The sequence below is a fragment of the Musca domestica genome, unplaced genomic scaffold, assembly GCF_030504385.1.
Source record: "Musca domestica strain aabys unplaced genomic scaffold, Musca_domestica.polishedcontigs.V.1.1 5, whole genome shotgun sequence".
NCBI lineage: Eukaryota > Metazoa > Arthropoda > Insecta > Diptera > Muscidae > Musca > Musca domestica.
The window spans coordinates 24245109-24262170 of NW_026712346.1; the positions used below are offsets into that span (position 1 = coordinate 24245109).

At 36.0% G+C, this 17062-nt stretch overlaps 1 protein-coding gene across 1 annotated transcript in view; it reads left to right on the forward strand.

Annotated features, from left to right (window-relative positions):
* LOC101887305 (zinc finger protein 236) overlaps nucleotides 1-17062 on the forward strand; it is a 176782-nt gene that overhangs the window by 92028 nt on the left and 67692 nt on the right. Inside the window, exons 2-3 of the mRNA XM_059128056.1 lie at nucleotides 13047-15062; nucleotides 15163-15324. Coding sequence (XP_058984039.1) covers nucleotides 13063-15062; nucleotides 15163-15324 — 2162 coding nt within the window. The 5' untranslated portion in view covers nucleotides 13047-13062. The remainder of the gene's footprint in view (nucleotides 1-13046; nucleotides 15063-15162; nucleotides 15325-17062) is intronic.

Here is a 17062-nt window from a genome sequence, read left to right on the forward strand (position 1 = left end):
GCTTGTTTTTGGTCTCATCTTTATGGCTTTAGTGACTCTTATCAAAGGTGCGGAGAAAATATGATTATTAAATTAGTTCAAAACCAACAAAGACGAAAACCAATTCCGACTGATACAAAAATAAGAATTCGTTTAAAGATTTTAACATAAAAAAATTTAATCAGCCATCGAAATAAATTATTAATCAAAAGTCGTAAAAACGGCTGTGAGGATGAGGCAAACGTTTGACTGCTTTTAACATCCATTATATGTCTCCGCATTTCTTTCCGATCTACCAGTGATGCGAAGATGTTAAAAAAGGAATATTCAAGCAAATGCCCAATGCCAGGCATCCTGACGTATAATGTCCACAAAATTTTACGACATTTTTTTATTTAAAAATATAATAATCATAAGGCTGATGACTGATCCGTACCTTGTGGTATTGCATTTTCAGCGATGTGGCAATAAAATTGATACTGATGGTGTATTCGATACAGCAATTAAATCGAGAACTTTTCCATAAGTAAGTATTCTGCCATTTGAACGATAAACAATTTTATATGAAAAATGTTCAAGGCTAGAAACTGTAGGATTTTTTAATAAGTGTCATTTAATAAGCAGACATATGCATGATTTTCGTCTGAAGGAATGGAGCTATGAATTACAAATAATTTTTATAAAATTGAAAAGCATTTTTCGGGCATTTTTTATATTTTCACATAGTCTGCTTTGTAAATTAGTAAAACACGAAGGCTATAGCCGTGAGGGGCCGACCATGTGATACCCTACAACACTCTATATGGTAGAAGTCCTCCTTTTGGTTCATTTGAACCCCTAAATATTTTGCGATCATCTCCAACTGCAAGAGGCCCCTCTGTATCTCCAAATTTAGACTCGTGTATATGATTTGCTTGTCTACGATATTTGTCTATTTTCAAAGAACGAAATCGGCATAAGAAAGCCAAAAGTTATTTTTTGTGTACTTTGGATTTCGCCTGTAAATTATTTCCAGCGTTCGCTAGAATGGAATTGTTGGTATTTTTCACACAAAAGTAGTGGTCCATTCCAGCCGCTGTCCTAAACTCTAACTTCATGCGAGATTTCGTGTCCTTTGGTTTCTATTTGCGACCTTTATAACGACTGCAAAATCAGGAACATTTTTAGTAATATTACAAAATATACACTTCAATATTGTAAGTGAAATTAAAAAAAATCGCATGTGATAAAAAAATATGAAAAAATAAATAAATACCACAAAATACTAAAATATCTATATTAACATCATTATTGACATACTTTTATGCGATGTTTTAGCTTTTATTCTTTTATGCCAAGAGGGCATTCTGACTTGATAACATTTGTCAAAATCGGTCCAGCCATTCTTGAGATATAAGCATTCTAGCTAACATTCCTTTCCTTTGTACATATATTTATGTATATATTTCGCTATATATATCCGATATATTTACAATCGGCATCTGCGTAACGGTCAGAATTGGCCATTCTCTCTATTTGTGATTTCGCCTGGATTAAAAATATTCGCGGTTTAAGAAAAATGTGACTTTTATTTAGCACAAATGTTATGATCTATTTAACCCACTAAATATTACCCGATGACCATCCAAATCGGAAGGCTTCTGCCCAGCCCCTAGCTCTAGCCCCATGCTAACTTTCAAGTCGATTGGTCTATAATTGCGACCTGTAGAGCAAATTTTTTCAGTCGTTGATCTATTTCAACCCCTAAACAAACCCCTACAAAAATTATTGGTCCAATCAAACTTATAATAACCCCAATACATAGTGTTGTAAAAAATACAAAAAAAAAATATTTTTTCAGTATGTATGTATTTGATTAAACGCATCCGTTCAGGTATTTTACTTATTGCTAAAATTCCGAACTTAAAAAGTTGTTTAATTTTTTTTGAACAAGAGAAGAATTCGTATTGATCTAAAAAATCGAAAAAGAACATTGCACTTTTTAGTTGCTGTTCAATGTTTTATTAAATACTGAACTTTAATGTATTATGGATCTAATAATAGGTCACGTTAAAAATTATATTTGTCCATTTACGTACAGTATTTTTACGACACAAAAGCAACATGTAATTTCACTGGACATTTTATGTATTTGTCTCATAGGTATATACAGTGGTATGTTGCCTCGGCTCGTATATTTCCTCCTGCATTCACAAATATTTATGTATGAGAATATTGCTTTTGTTATCTGTATAACAACATGTTACAATCATTGTTGGTTTTCTTTTCTAAGTATCATGTCAAACATGCCATATACGCTGACACTTGACAATTCTCATCCAATTCATATTTTCAAATTGCTCAAACAAAACAACAAAAAAAACACCAAATGCCTTACCCGAAGAATATCCAACAGAAACATAAACTGACAAATAGAGAGACCGTTTTAGCAGTAAAATAGTCATTGTCAGAAAAATGAATATCTGTTGTCCGCTACGTTTTTATTTCACGCGAAAAAAAGATGCAAAGAAAAGCAACAACATGTTTTCTAAAACGACAAATAAAAATTAAATAATAAAAACACCAACAACAACAGGACAACAACACACATTCAAAGCAATAGCCGTTGTATTGAAGCCGGGACAACATCAATATAACTATCATTCATAAAATTGTTCCGAGAATGGCCAGCACGACAGAGCGGCTGGTAGTTCGAACAACAAACACACAAACATAACAATTTTGAAATTGGTATAGAATAAAGCCATTATTTGCATATGTGACAAACATGAAGCAAACAATGACCATTTGACAACGAAATATTGTCAACAGATCATAAATGATTTGGGAGGGCGTACAGTACTTGATGATGGTATTGGGGCCCCATTGAATGAGATGAGGATAAAACGTTGAATATTTCCCGTGTTGGATGTGAAGATAAGTAAGATTTGGAGAGTTGTCTTGACAATTTTTTATTCCACATCAATATATTCATTTATTTCGTGCCTTTGCCGATAAAATTTTTTATATATCTGATGTTTGCAAAAACGGTCTTCACTAATTTCACAATTTAGACAATAAGTTATCCATAAAATTCTTTACAGCATATTAGGTGTGCCTGTTTCTTTTCCTGCAGGAATTGTCCGGCTGAGAAAGTAGGGTAGTCTTAAGGTGAGAATACATAAAACGCTTTTTTGACGGGCTTGATTCATCGGCTGTCTTCTTCGTAAAATAACATAAGAGCGTAGGGTCGAAATTGAACTAAGTCAAACTTATGTTTGAAATGACTACCTCTTAATCTACAATAAGAGACGAGTTCGTGACACATTTTATTTTACGTTTGGGACCGATCAATTGTACTATTTTTTGTGGGGCTGTATAAAAGCTCAGGTCTATACAGACGAGCCAGCTTCAATTGGCACAATGGAAGATGACATTGAAACATTCATGTACCGGCCGAAATGTTGGAAAGAATATGACAAAGTTGAACGAAACGGATGGATCATTTGAGGCGCACTCGCAGTCAAAATTTGCATGAAATAAACTATGGGCCGCACTATCAACTAATGAAATGGAATATTCATGAGTTTTTCAGAATTTGGTGTGTGTGTTTTTTATACCTTCAGCCATATGGCTACAGAGGGTACATATCATTTGATACGGCCAAAACATGCCTCATCGAAATAACGGACTTAGACCCTAGGTCTCTTTGGACTAAATCCATTTCAGGACATTTGGAGTCGATTTAGCGATGTCCGTCCGTCTGTCTGTCTGGCTTGTGCGCACGATAACTCTTGAAGGAAGTATCCGATTTGATTCAAACTTGGTACACCGTAATATTATTGCCAAACTTAAATCGTGTTCCTAATTTTTGAGTTTTGCCTTGTTAAGGCGAAGACCATATGTTTATAATTTCTGTGTTTATTTCTCTTTCGAGACGAGCTTAATGATCTGAAATTTGCAGTGAAAAGGAAAGCCAGATAGACACTATCACACACTCACCACGCGATTCGCCGTTAGTTAAGCGGCTCATCAGGCATATTTGGTGTGAATGATGGCTTACAAGGGCCTTTCTCTGGAAAGTAGTATTTATTTCGAACTTATTGCGATTAAGTTAAGGTTAATGGCTCTGAACGTTGAGACGGTAACTTCTAGTAGGCTGCACATAGAGGAAATCGGATATGAATATGTAATTTATCGAAATTTATATGTATCAATATTTTTTATCTGTATTAGATGAAGTATGAAAATGGAATACTTCCGTCCGCTATAGCTGTTACTTCACGAATTTTTCAACATTTACCAGAAATTTGCACATATATCATATAAAGTATAGGAAGTAATCGATATAGTCCAAATCTGGCACGTTGTAATATTTATATCAGTCTTAGATCAGATACGGATTAGTCAATATTGGCTAAAAGTTTCGGAACTAACTTCAATATTCTTCTAATCAAACCTAATTTGACATCAATTATTTTTTAGTATTTTGCAATGCTTTCCGAAATAAGTTGTTTTATTATGGTTCATAATAGCCCCATTAACACCGCCGATTTAAAACATTATGAAAGTTTCAAAAGAATGAAAATCTTTAAAAGAGGAAAATGTTTGTTCTTTTAATTGTCTGTTTGTAATTTTTAGGCTCAAAACCCGCTCAACAGATTTTACTGCAAATTTCCCAATATACTATAGCATCGTCTGAAATTAACACAAGTTATATAAATCTTTGAAATTCCCATTGTCTTTCCACCCGATTTCGTATTATTGATGCACCAAACACCCTATGTATGTCAATTTTCAATAAAACTTGGAATGCGTGACGGATTTTGGTCTACAAATAAATTTTTTCAAATGATACGGTAATCGGTTCAGACTTGCATACTATTTTATTACGAATAATTTTGGCAAGATTGTGTCATTTTAGACCCCACAAAGTTTAGAAAGAAAGCATAAAATTTTCTGTCGATGTAGGGAAGCCTGCCCGTATGTGTGGTGTTTTCCGTCTATGGAAATCACTCTAGCTTCCGAACGAAATGAAGAAGGTTGATAAAATTTTATTCAAATGTGCGTTAGGTCTGCAAGATTATTTAATGTAGTGCTTAAAAATTTGCACAATAGTGTGTATTGTGTCTAGGATGGTTAGTATTGAAAATGAGATATATCAGTCCATGTTTTGGGATAGCCCCCATATAACGGTATCTCCCGAAATGGTTTTAGCCGCATTTTTCCACATTTTAGCCACATTTATTTATGGGTTCTAGCTCCGTTGGCGGAACATTATATATAGGTCCACGTTTTCGTATATCTACGTATGACTGTACCTCCTGATATTCGGTATTTTGATGGTTTTACCCAGTTTTTCCACGGATTTTCTTAAAAAAACAAAACTGTTGTTTGCAGTTCATAATTGTTTCTACCTCTTGTGCAGAACATTGATTATCTAGATCCACATTTTCTTTTAGCGTATATATAACGGTACCTTCGGATATTCGGTATATGGAATATTTAAGCCACATTTTCTAATATATTTGTGTGAAATTTAGTATTTGTACTTCATAATGGGTTCTACAACCGGTGTCACAACATTGTCCATATTGGTCAACGGTTTCCATACAATTGTTCGGTATTTGATATATAGACCGATATTCGGTATTTTCATAATCCTAGTCCCATTTACCCACAAAATTATGTCAAATTTGGTATTGAAGACTAACAATAGATTACAATCTTTGTAGTATGGTTTCTCGTTTCCTTTGTATTTGTATCTCTGTATTTTAATTATTTTGAAAATTTTCTAATTACGTTCAAAATGGTTTACACCTCATCTAGATTGGTATAAATAAATAAATATTGAGATTTACTACGTTTGAAGAACATCGTAAGAGTTATCACTAAAGCGACTAAAAATGTCCTAAAACGAGTTTCGTTCAAAGAGACCTCGCGTCTAAAATTGTTATTTCTGTCAGGCATTGTTTAGCCGTATTACATGATATATACCCTCTGTAGCCATATGACAGAGGATATAAAACATTGAATTCTTTAGTGGTAAATTTAATCATAGCAAAAATACGCCTTGCGGAATTTACAGAACTTTAGCAAGTTTTCTCGTACGTTCTCCAACATTTGCTTAATTAAGTAAACATGCATACACTTGTCGTGTGCATAAGTGTATTAAACAGCAAAAATATTTAATTATAATAAATATAATTGGTTTGTTATTCGACTATGAAAAATACGATTTTAGTTTTTGTTTCTGGCTATGGAATTTTAAATTATTTGTCATAAATAAATATTCCCTTTTAATAAGGACAATTGGCATTTTCCTACCCATCCTGGCTATTCACAAGCCCAGCCATTGAATGACAAGAAAATTATGAGGCATATTAACAACAAATCATTAGCAATAATTTAGACAGCTTTTAAGTGTTCCCAGGCATTTCACAGCGCAAGCCGCGTCATATAGCGAAATGGCGATTTCCTATTGTCGTGGCGTGGCCAAGGATGGATCAGAGCGGAAGGCAATCAGCCAAATAGCAATTCATTTTTACGTATTATATCGATTGCGTTACTAGAAAAGATACATTTCGTGTCTATATTTCACGCCAACCTACAAATTCATAAACAATCGTCGGCCAATCCCGGCAAAAGCTGGTGCTGACTCTCCAATTGCGATCCCCTGAGCTGAGCTGTTTATTTAATGATTTCTGAGTTACAATGCTTTTATGCGAATATATGGCAACGCATTTTAATGCTAAACAAGATGTACGGAGGACAGACGTCCTATGATGCGTCCATCCATGGATACCGAATGGATATTTTGAAGCGAAGTGCCTCTATGAAACTGGCAGTTGGCAGTTATGACGCAGGCGGAAGGAAGACCAGAACGTATTGAATCTCAGCAGGTTTAGTAACACAACAATTTTACAACAACTTATGACAATGCAATGGTAACAAATAACACATTCAACCATTATGGACTTTCATTCATGCCGACGAAAATGACTACGACAATACGAACAAGAAAAAATAAACGGGAACAACGATGATGAGGATGATGATGAAGACAACGACGTCAATATTCGCGAAGTTCACGATAAGCGTCGGTCCACTTGATTTGAGTTTTGGTTTTCTTAAAAAGAGCTGAGAATTTATGGTGAACTACTGCCACAGCATGAAATGAGAACGTCAATAAGGGCGTGTACCCTACAGTGGTAAAATAGGCAATGAATGTATTATTGGATAAGAGCAGTTCGGAGGTACAATGGGTATATTACGACAAATAGTGAATGTGATGTAATTCATAAGTGTGATTCTACTTTCACTGAGTCGAAATCGAAATGGTTGGCGTGTTTAGCTGGACAGCTAAAGAAAGGATATGTTGTGGCTCCAGTTTATTTGCCATGACAAGGATGCTTCTGGAGATAGCATTCAGTCAGGTATTGCTTCAAAACATTTTTGTTTTGCTGACATACAGGTCAGAAGGGCGTACTCTATTGCAGTTGCAGGTTGGATTTTAGGCAAGTCTAAATATTCTTCTACCACATAACGATGGATTGCGATGACTTAAATAATACGTAAGTGCTTGATATTACATATTTTTAAATGAAAAAGTTCTTCCCAGAGAAGGCTCGGATGTCTTCTCAGAAATGGCCGGAAGGTCTTCTCTAAAAAGGCCAGGTCTTCTCATAAAATGCGAGAAGGTCTTCTCATAGAAGGTGAGAAGGTCTCCCCATAGAAGGCCAAAAGGTCTTCTCAGAGAAGACCAGAAATTCCTCTCAGAGAAGGCCAGAAGATCTTCTTAGAAAAGGCCAGAAGGAACTTCTCAAAGAGGACCTTCAAGACTTCTCAATGACGGCACAATTGTTTTCTTAAAAAAGGCCCGAAGCCATGTTAATACAATCATCTGCGTACATATAAATATTGAAAAAGTTCCAGATATATCACCCCCTAAGGCACTCCGCTGGTGAACACCCCTTTTATGCCATCAGCTATATCGCTATAGCTGATGGCATAAAAGGGGCTTATCGAAATAACAGTTGCTAACCCTAGATCGATTTGGACGAAGTCCGTTTCAGGACATTTGAAGTCAATCTGGTAATGTCCATTCGTCTGTCTTTACATACAACAACTCTAGAAGGATATTTTCGATTTCATATTATACTTTGATCTATGTTGAACATGGGCAAAAGTTTCGTTTTCGGAAACATCAGAATCTTATACAACGCGCAAAATATGGTACAATAAAATTTCTTGCTAAATGCTGAGCCTAGAGCTGTATGAAAGATGCATCTAACTTCTCATCGCGGAGTTTTGTTATCTAGCGACAAACATGTTATTGTAGAGGCGGTAATTCCCGTTCAAATAGATCTAAAAGTCAATGCAGTACAAAAAACTAGCCGCCGTGGGATTTCCATGCAGTTTGTTTGTCGACCGGATTGTAGCAATGACCGAGTATTTATTTAGAATGAATCCGAAATATTGGCTTTCTTTTTTTCTCTCGGACAATATGAGTCCCTGAAGCACCTATAAGTGTTTTTATATTTCACCATCTCATTTGTGAAAGAGTGGAAACGTTGAGAAATGCTTTTATTAATATATCTTGTCCTTATAATAGCAATAAAAATATAATCTGTAGTTATTCCCTCCTGTCGCATATACTCGCTTTAAGTTGTCGCTCGGCAATCTTCAAATTTATTTTACTCTGAATAGAATGTCTTAAATTGTGAATATTACCACAATGAGTCAATTCATAATAAATTGTTCTCCCCAACCTTAAAGCTCCCAAATTAAACGAGCTCTTAGCTTTTTTCTCCCAACTACTGGCCTAGCGATAACTTTTCGACTTTTGTTCTACCTTCTTTCACCATAGCTGGCTGGTGTGCTACAAATAAAGTTGTCGTTTTTTTCCCGAGTAACATTGCTGCTCTTGTTGTTGGAATAGCTCATGAATCAGTAGATGATTTTAGTACATATTTCACAAGACGAGTGGTGATCCAAAGGGAAAAGGCAATCGAGCCGCTTGCATTATTATATTTTGTGGATTTATTTTTCGATTGAAATGTTATAATCGTATATTTTACGCAAATGATTAGATATGTATGTTTTCGAATCACAGCCGTGTGCATAATTTCATAGCGTGTTGGGCGTTGCACATAGACATTGCCAAGTATTTAAATACGAGGGTGGAATAAAAAGTAAAGTTACTCAATGATTATATTTTTGACACCTTGCAACTTGATTAAAAATATTTGAGGAATTTCCCGTAAGTACAATATCTGCAGATAAACGTTCTCTATTTAATCAAAATTTAATTTAAAATAATAAATCAGATGAGAAATTAATATTTCGGTTCTAATTTATACAGTTTATCGCTTTAAAAGCACAATTTATTTTTTATACCCTAGGCCACATTGTGGTATAGTGTGTTATGTATTTGCGCATTTGTTTGTAACATGCAGAGGAAAATGAAGTAGACCCATAGTTCCTTTTGATGATTTTCATACAATACTTTCTGAGTCGATTTATGCATGTCTGTTCGTCCGTAATGTCCATGTATTTTGAACATTTTTTTCACGGATTTGTCTAAAAATTGGTATATGTAAGACATAATGGGTTCTAGCTACGGTGACGAAACATTGTATGCATAGGTCCACGTTAATGTATAGTCCCATATAACGGTACCTTCCGATATTCAGTATTTTGATGATTTTTGCCATATTTTCCGACTAATTTGTCTAAAAATTTGTATTTGTGGGTCAAAATGGATTCTGGCTCGAATGGCGAAGTATTGTATGTATAGGTCAACGTTTTGGTATAGCACCCATATAACGGTACCTCCCGATATTCGATATTTTGATTAAAATTGGTATTTGCAGTTCATAATGGGTTCTAGCCCGATGGCAGAATATTCCACGTTTTCTTATAGGTCACATCTAACTATACCCAGCGTTATTCGGTATTTTGATAATCCTAGTTACATTTACCCACATAATTGTTTCAAATTTTGTATTTAAGAAGATTTTATAGATGACAATCCTTAAAGCATAAAATTGCCTATACAGGTTCCCGGTTTGGTATGGCCCCATATACCGGCCTCACTCACTTTATGGTTTTTTGATAAATTTAACTGCATTATGCGAAAAGTCTTACTGTTGTATGAAGTTTAAAGTGAAACACGCTTGAATTCAGATACTTTTATAAAAAATGTTTCCTTTACCCTAAGGTGGAGGGTACTAAAAGTTCGGCCCGGCCGAACTTAATGTGTTTTATTTGATTTATTTCAAGTTTCGTATTTGAATATTGTAATGGCTTATGACAAAAGTTGACTATACAGGTCCAGGTCGTCGTATAGACCCTAATATAACGGCTACATTCGGTATTTTTAAGATTTTAACAGAATTTTTAACGGATTTTATTTTTTTAAAAATTGCTGTTCAGATGTTCAATAGGCCTTGGTTTCATAACATCATCTCCTAACATGTTTTTTAAAACGTGATCCTTGGGGGAAGGTCACCTAGAGTATTATTTTTAGCTTTCATTTTAGGGACTGAAGCGTCAATAGCGTTTCTAAACAGGATTTCTAAATTTTTAACAGTTGAATCGATCTCTTGATGTGAAACATTTCTGTTCATAGGCAAACAAATTTAGGCAAGCCCCTGTCTTCCCTGGAAACGGTTTATATTAGTTTTGTCAAAATTAAAAAAGGTTTTGGTTTTCCTTTCCCAAATCCACCCAAGTGGACGACTACTTCCAATGCCTTGTGGTCAGACTCAAAGTCTAAGGTTGTAGCCCTTGTGTTGTCATCGATCAAAGCCAGTCCTGGAGTGCGTATGAAAATATCTATAAATGAATCGTGACCTTCGTTGTGTATTGAGGGGTGTTCAGAAGAAAATATATGAAGATTTGGACAATCAAGTAAGTACCATGCGAGGGCTCTACCAATCTTAGCCTGAGCATCGGCTCTGTTTTTAGCAATAATCGCCGCGGGCATTGGCGGGAGGACGCAGTGTGACCGACTACCTTGCAGTTCACGCAGCTAAAGCTAAAGGAGTTTTAATAGTATTACCAGTAACGGAATCAACATCATCTACAAAAACTTCATTTTCCTTAAATGGAATGGGACATTTATATGAGTGATGACTATCAAGACATTTATTGTAACGAGGAGTCATGGTGCAATTGCTGGAGACATGACCCGAACGTTGGCAATTGAAACAAATGATAAAGTCGCGACCTTTATCCTTCTTTATTTTAATATTACAATCTAAAATTTTATTTAGCGTGTACTTTATATCCGATACTCTGAGCAGCCATTTGCTTTCGGCGTGTGAGTGTGGAATTTATAACCACGCTCAACAAGTAAAGACCTAATTTCCTCATAAATTGTAAGGCCCTTGACCTTGAGTGATAGAACAGATGGGCGTATATAAACGATAGAAAACTCACCTGATCGGTATCTTTGGTTGAAGATTCCCGAAATTTCCTTAACACCTACATCGTAAAGGGTAAAAGCTGGCATTGATTTGCCAGCTGGCTGCTTCTTATCCAGAGTAGGCAAGTTAGCACCCACATCTGTTTAAGTGGGTCCATTCCTAGAGGCAGGCTGCTTCTTCGTCTTCATTTGAGGGAAAGCTTCATTTGACATTGTTTTTGGCTTAGGGATTGCACCTAAAGAAGCTCCATTATCAACTGTCTGGGGTGCAACATCTATCGCCATACCGAGGTCTTCGGCTACCTCGGCAGCCCAATCTTCCTTCTGCTGAAGACTGGCATCTTCTACGTCTGGCAATTTTTCAGCTATGTCCATCCCTAGCATTTTACTAGTGGGGTTAGTGTGTTTAGGTCGTATAACACCCATTTGAACATCGAGCTTATGTTGTAAGTCGGCAATTGTTCTATGAAAAGCCATTTCATGACCGTGAGCTAGGGCTAACCTTCTCGCAGTATAATTCAATGACGATCAATCAAATTAATATTCGTAGTTTTTTTCATGTTCCCGTTTGATATTTCGGAGTTTTTTTTTCATGTATACGTACATCCCAAATCTGCGTTCCCAACCAATATTCTCTTGGGGGTTACAAATTCAATAGAATACAAAATTTTCTTATCTGAACTTAGGTATACACTAATGAGGGGGCTATACTTAAATATATGCCTATAAGGACAATTATCTGTAAGATGGTTCTCTGGCCCAGAGTAGCCTAAATACAATTTTTAGCCAAATCAATTGATGAATGTGATCAAGACCAAGATGGGCTCTACTCCGAAAATTGAAAATTTTATGAAAAGATATTTTCTACACCCTTAGAAACCAAGATGGATCTATACAGACAATGTTTTACCAAAAATATATGTGTACATTAATATACCCTCATTTCCATGGTGGAGGGTGTCAAAACAGGAGATTTGCTACAATTCACCAACAGTTCTATTATAAGTCAAAAAATCGTCATCTCGCCAAGTAAAAAATTAAGTCGCCAAACGCATTGAAAGATAGCCACGTCTGGTGGGGAATCACCTAAACTAAATTACTTAACAAACCTCGAATTCATATGTAGTTACGTACATAGTACGTATGTGCTCGAAACATATCTTTTAAATGCATCTCATAATCTATGCGCAATTAAACAACATGTTTGCCTTTCGTGTGTGTGCGTTTTTTTACCTTTTTCTCTATGTGAGCATTGATTCATTCATATCAATGCTTACCATACCATATGTTTGGTGGCACAAACTACATGTGTTCGGCTCAGATCCGCGATCAAGTTGTTAATAAATTTGATATAAATTTGCGTTATCTTTGTCTCGAGATAATATACAACAGTAACAAACTACTGCGTGTGCTGAAATGTAAAACAAACTCAATGGATATATTGTCGTTTTTGTTGTTTTTAATTCCTTTTTGCGACTAATCCTTTTTAAGTACGAGAAACGAGAAATAAAAACATCCTCAATTTTTATAAACACTATATGGAAAATAATAGCGAAATGTGGACCCAAAATATATTATTTTTTAATGAAATTGTCAATTTATTATCAAAAATTTCATAATGAAATCGGTAACAAGTTCCACTTTGTTTTTTTTTCAGCTAACACCTCTCCATTATGAATGCCGATCTTGATGACACTCACCTCTGCATTAAATGCAGTCAAACGATAATAGGCCTTGAAAACTATATTCAACATCGCAAACAAAACTGCAATCGAAATACAACCACAGCGACTGTAACCACAACGAATACGAAAGATTCAACGTCCCATACCGTAACTCCATCGGAACATCGTAACTCCGATGTAACGCCACCAATAAATTATGAGCCATTTAATTTCAATGAACCCGAGCAACCAACAGCTGCCAGTCACGGTGGAAAAAGTTCAAAAAATCTTGGAGAGAGTTATGAATTGCCGTATGAATTGGGTGCCGATGTATTCTTTTCATCACTACAATTGCAAAGTGTTCAATCGTCCGTTGCTCATCATCCTGTCGCGACACATCAGAGTAGTGGTGGCAAAACAGGTGGTCCTGGTCAATTACAAAGACAAAAATCCCTACAATCTGATCATTCTTCACATGAAGTAGAGTCATGGATGGCAACCCATCATGGCGACCAACATGGCAGTGACAATCTTCTGAAAGCCGTAAATGACATGGGCGAGGCAAAGAAGTCATATGAGGCCCTTTTTAAGCCCATAACATATGAACACGAATCGCCAGAATTAAGCGAGGAGGAAGAGGACGATGAGGCTGATGTGGACGAAATAGATGATGACGATGACGAAGATTATGAACCAGAAGCAGAAGGCCATGCCACAGGTGGTAAATGGAAATTGCCACTGCTAAGACATTCTCCTCCCGTTGTGCCAGCCACGCATACGGGTGGCAAATGGAAACCCGAACATAGACCAAACCTTCGAGTTACCCATTCGCAATTGTCTAGGCTATCGCCAAACTGGGATGACCATATGGACGATGTTGATATAAATGACTGCCAACACCCGCCCTCGGATCACACAAAAGGCAAATGGATACCTGGAACCAAAGTCCAACGTTTGGAATACAAGGAGGCCGTCGAGTTGGCAAAACATTCTACAAAACAGGATTATTGGTGTAACATTTGCTGTCGCAAATTGAAGAGTAAAGCTATCTATGAGAACCATCTGAAGACAAGCTATCCCTTGAAACGTTACGAACCCGAAACCCAGTTAGAAAAGGCGGTTATTGAAGAAATCCCACGTGAGGACATTAACAAGGGCTTTGCAGTAAAGACAGCTAAAATGCATGCAGTAACTACTGCGTCCACTTCGGCAATTGGCAAAAAGCGGAAACGACGCTCTACTTTCTTGAGATGCAGTTTATGTAAACATGTCATGAGCAGACATCTCATTGGCAAGCACCTGATTTCTCACTATCATTATCGCCGCATGCAACTACATCCTGGCCTATCGCTACACATGATTTTGGATAATATCCATTCGATAGTGCTGCAGTCTCCCTTCCAATGTCGCCCTTGTCGTTTTTATGCCAACACCGAGGAGGCATTTCTGCTCCACTGGAGTTCTGCTTCGCATTTAGATGCTTCCGAAGGACCGGGTCGTTTTTGGTGTTCCTATTGTCGATTTGAATGTGAAGATAATAATCAAATGCGACGTCATCTTTTGAGTCCCGAGCACAAGGAAGTTTTACTGGCCATTAATCGTTCTGTGCCGATTTGCATTAGCAAACGCCGGACCTTGAGTTGCTTGAAATGTGGATCTGGATTTCGTTACAATTTTGAGCTTCGCCGACACATTCGTAGTCACCATCCTGAAATGGAATACTTTGGAACAGCTTCGGATATTTATCAATCGAAATTTAAATGTCTTACCTGTCCAGAGGTTCTGCCTTCACAAATAGCCCTCCAACGCCATGAAAAATTCAAACATTCTGTATCGAAATATTTTTGCTCGATATGTTCGCTAGAGTTCAATAGTCCGTGTAAGGCAAGACGACATCGCAAAACCCTAGAACACAAACAAAAAGCTTCCGGTATTGAAAAGAAAAACGCTAAAAATATGGGGGAGGAGAAATCGACAATGGATTTCGAAATACGCGACATTATAGAAATGTGAGTAAATAAAATAGAATTCAAACAATATAATCAAAATTAGAACAGTGTGGCTTGTTTATAATCAAAATTTTTAAATTATTATATTACTCCCTGGCAGTTCTAAACCAAAAGTTTCAGATTCCATACTGGCCACAGACTCCTTCATTACAATCTACTCGGATAACATGGAATACGATGTTCGTTGTGTATCCTTACATCCGGCCGCAGAGTTAAAATGGAAGGATAGTGTAGAACTAAAAGAGTGGAAAACAAGCAATACGTAAGCTCATTTTTATGATTTATTAACCATAATATGAGAAGCGGAATACTGGAACTCTATTCATATATAATCGTGGCGAAGCATTGCCTTTTATTGCTTCCGACTTCTCTAGTTTAGTACTGATTTTAATTAAGGGAAGTTTACTTGCGGCAAATTGTCATCATCCAAATTTTTTACCCTCAGCAATTTTACTACAGAGGATATATATTGTTTGAATCGGCCAAAATATGCCTCACTGAATTAACAGTTTTAGACCCTAAGTCTTTTTGGACGAACCCTGTTTTAGGACAATTGGGGGCGATCTAGACATAGGCAACTGCTTCGCCGGTTGGGGCGGACGATAACATGGGTTCAATATCTATATATATAAAAGAAAGTTGTGTTAGTTACTACGCTTATAACTTAAGAACCGCTGGACTGATTTTAATGATTCATACAAATTCGGAATTGTCTACTCTCCGAAAAGGATAATCGCGTAAAAATGTGATGTATTAACATTTTCATTTTGACTTTTGAAATGTACAATAGTAGTGTTTTATTTTGTGAACAGAATAAATAATAATTTTTCACTATATACAACCAAAAAAATGAAATAAGTGCGAAATACGATGTTAACTGACCTCTACCTTTTAACTCCAGGTCCGACATCGTGGTTCAGCTGGAAGATGCGAACACATTTAAACAAACAAAAATGACCGAAAAAGCCTAATGGAGCTCACTTCAAAGCGTGGGCCTACTTCTTTCATGTGACATTAATCCGTCCAATGAGAGCTCAAAGTGCAAAATTCTTTGGGAGTACAATCAGTAAAACACCAAATATAAGGGTAGAAAATAGTAGAGAGAGAAATTGGACTCTTAGTAAGAAAAGGATTTCTACACTGAAGGAAAAATGCTTCGTTGTATCAATGAAGCGGTTTCGTTGATTTTTTTATTGATGCAACGAAAAGCTACATTAATATAATACATTTTTTGTTCATTCAATGAAAACTTGCGTTGCTTTTAAATTCAATGATTTTTGGTTTCATTGAATATATGAAACAGATTTTATTAATGTTACGAAATTACTTATTTTTACAAAATTCAGTAAAAATGTGAATATAGAAATGATACATAACCGTGCTGTCTGATATAAAACAACGACCAAAGTATTTATAATTAGAGGAAAAATTATGATAATTGTTATATTTAAACTTGTGCTCCAATTTAATGAAGCAGTTTCATGAAATGGATGAAACGTTACGTTATGGAGTTCGTTCTTAGACCAAACAAATAATACATGGAAAATTTCGTATCAATTTGACAATAAAGGCGATCTGCATTTTGTTCATAAAAATTCATGGGCAGACGGACAGACTTGTTGACATGCATAAACCGACTCAGAACGTGATTTTATAAAGATCATCCAAAAAGTAGGGTTTATCTCGCATATTTCTACCTGTTACAAACAAATGCACAACGACAAATTACCCACTACCACAGTGTGGTGTAGGTATTAAGAAGTAAAAAAGCAATGTTCGGCCGGACCGAGCTTGTAATACCCTCTGTCATTTTAATTTCACTGAATCAAGGAAGAATTTTCATTATATTAATGAACAATTTTACATTAATGAAACTCAATGAAACTTTTTTCATTTATTCAACGAACCTCTACGTTGGTTCAAAATCAATAACGAATTTCATTTACGGAACGTAGGATTTCACTTATGGTATGAAGTTTTTTCTTTCAGTGTATCCTTCC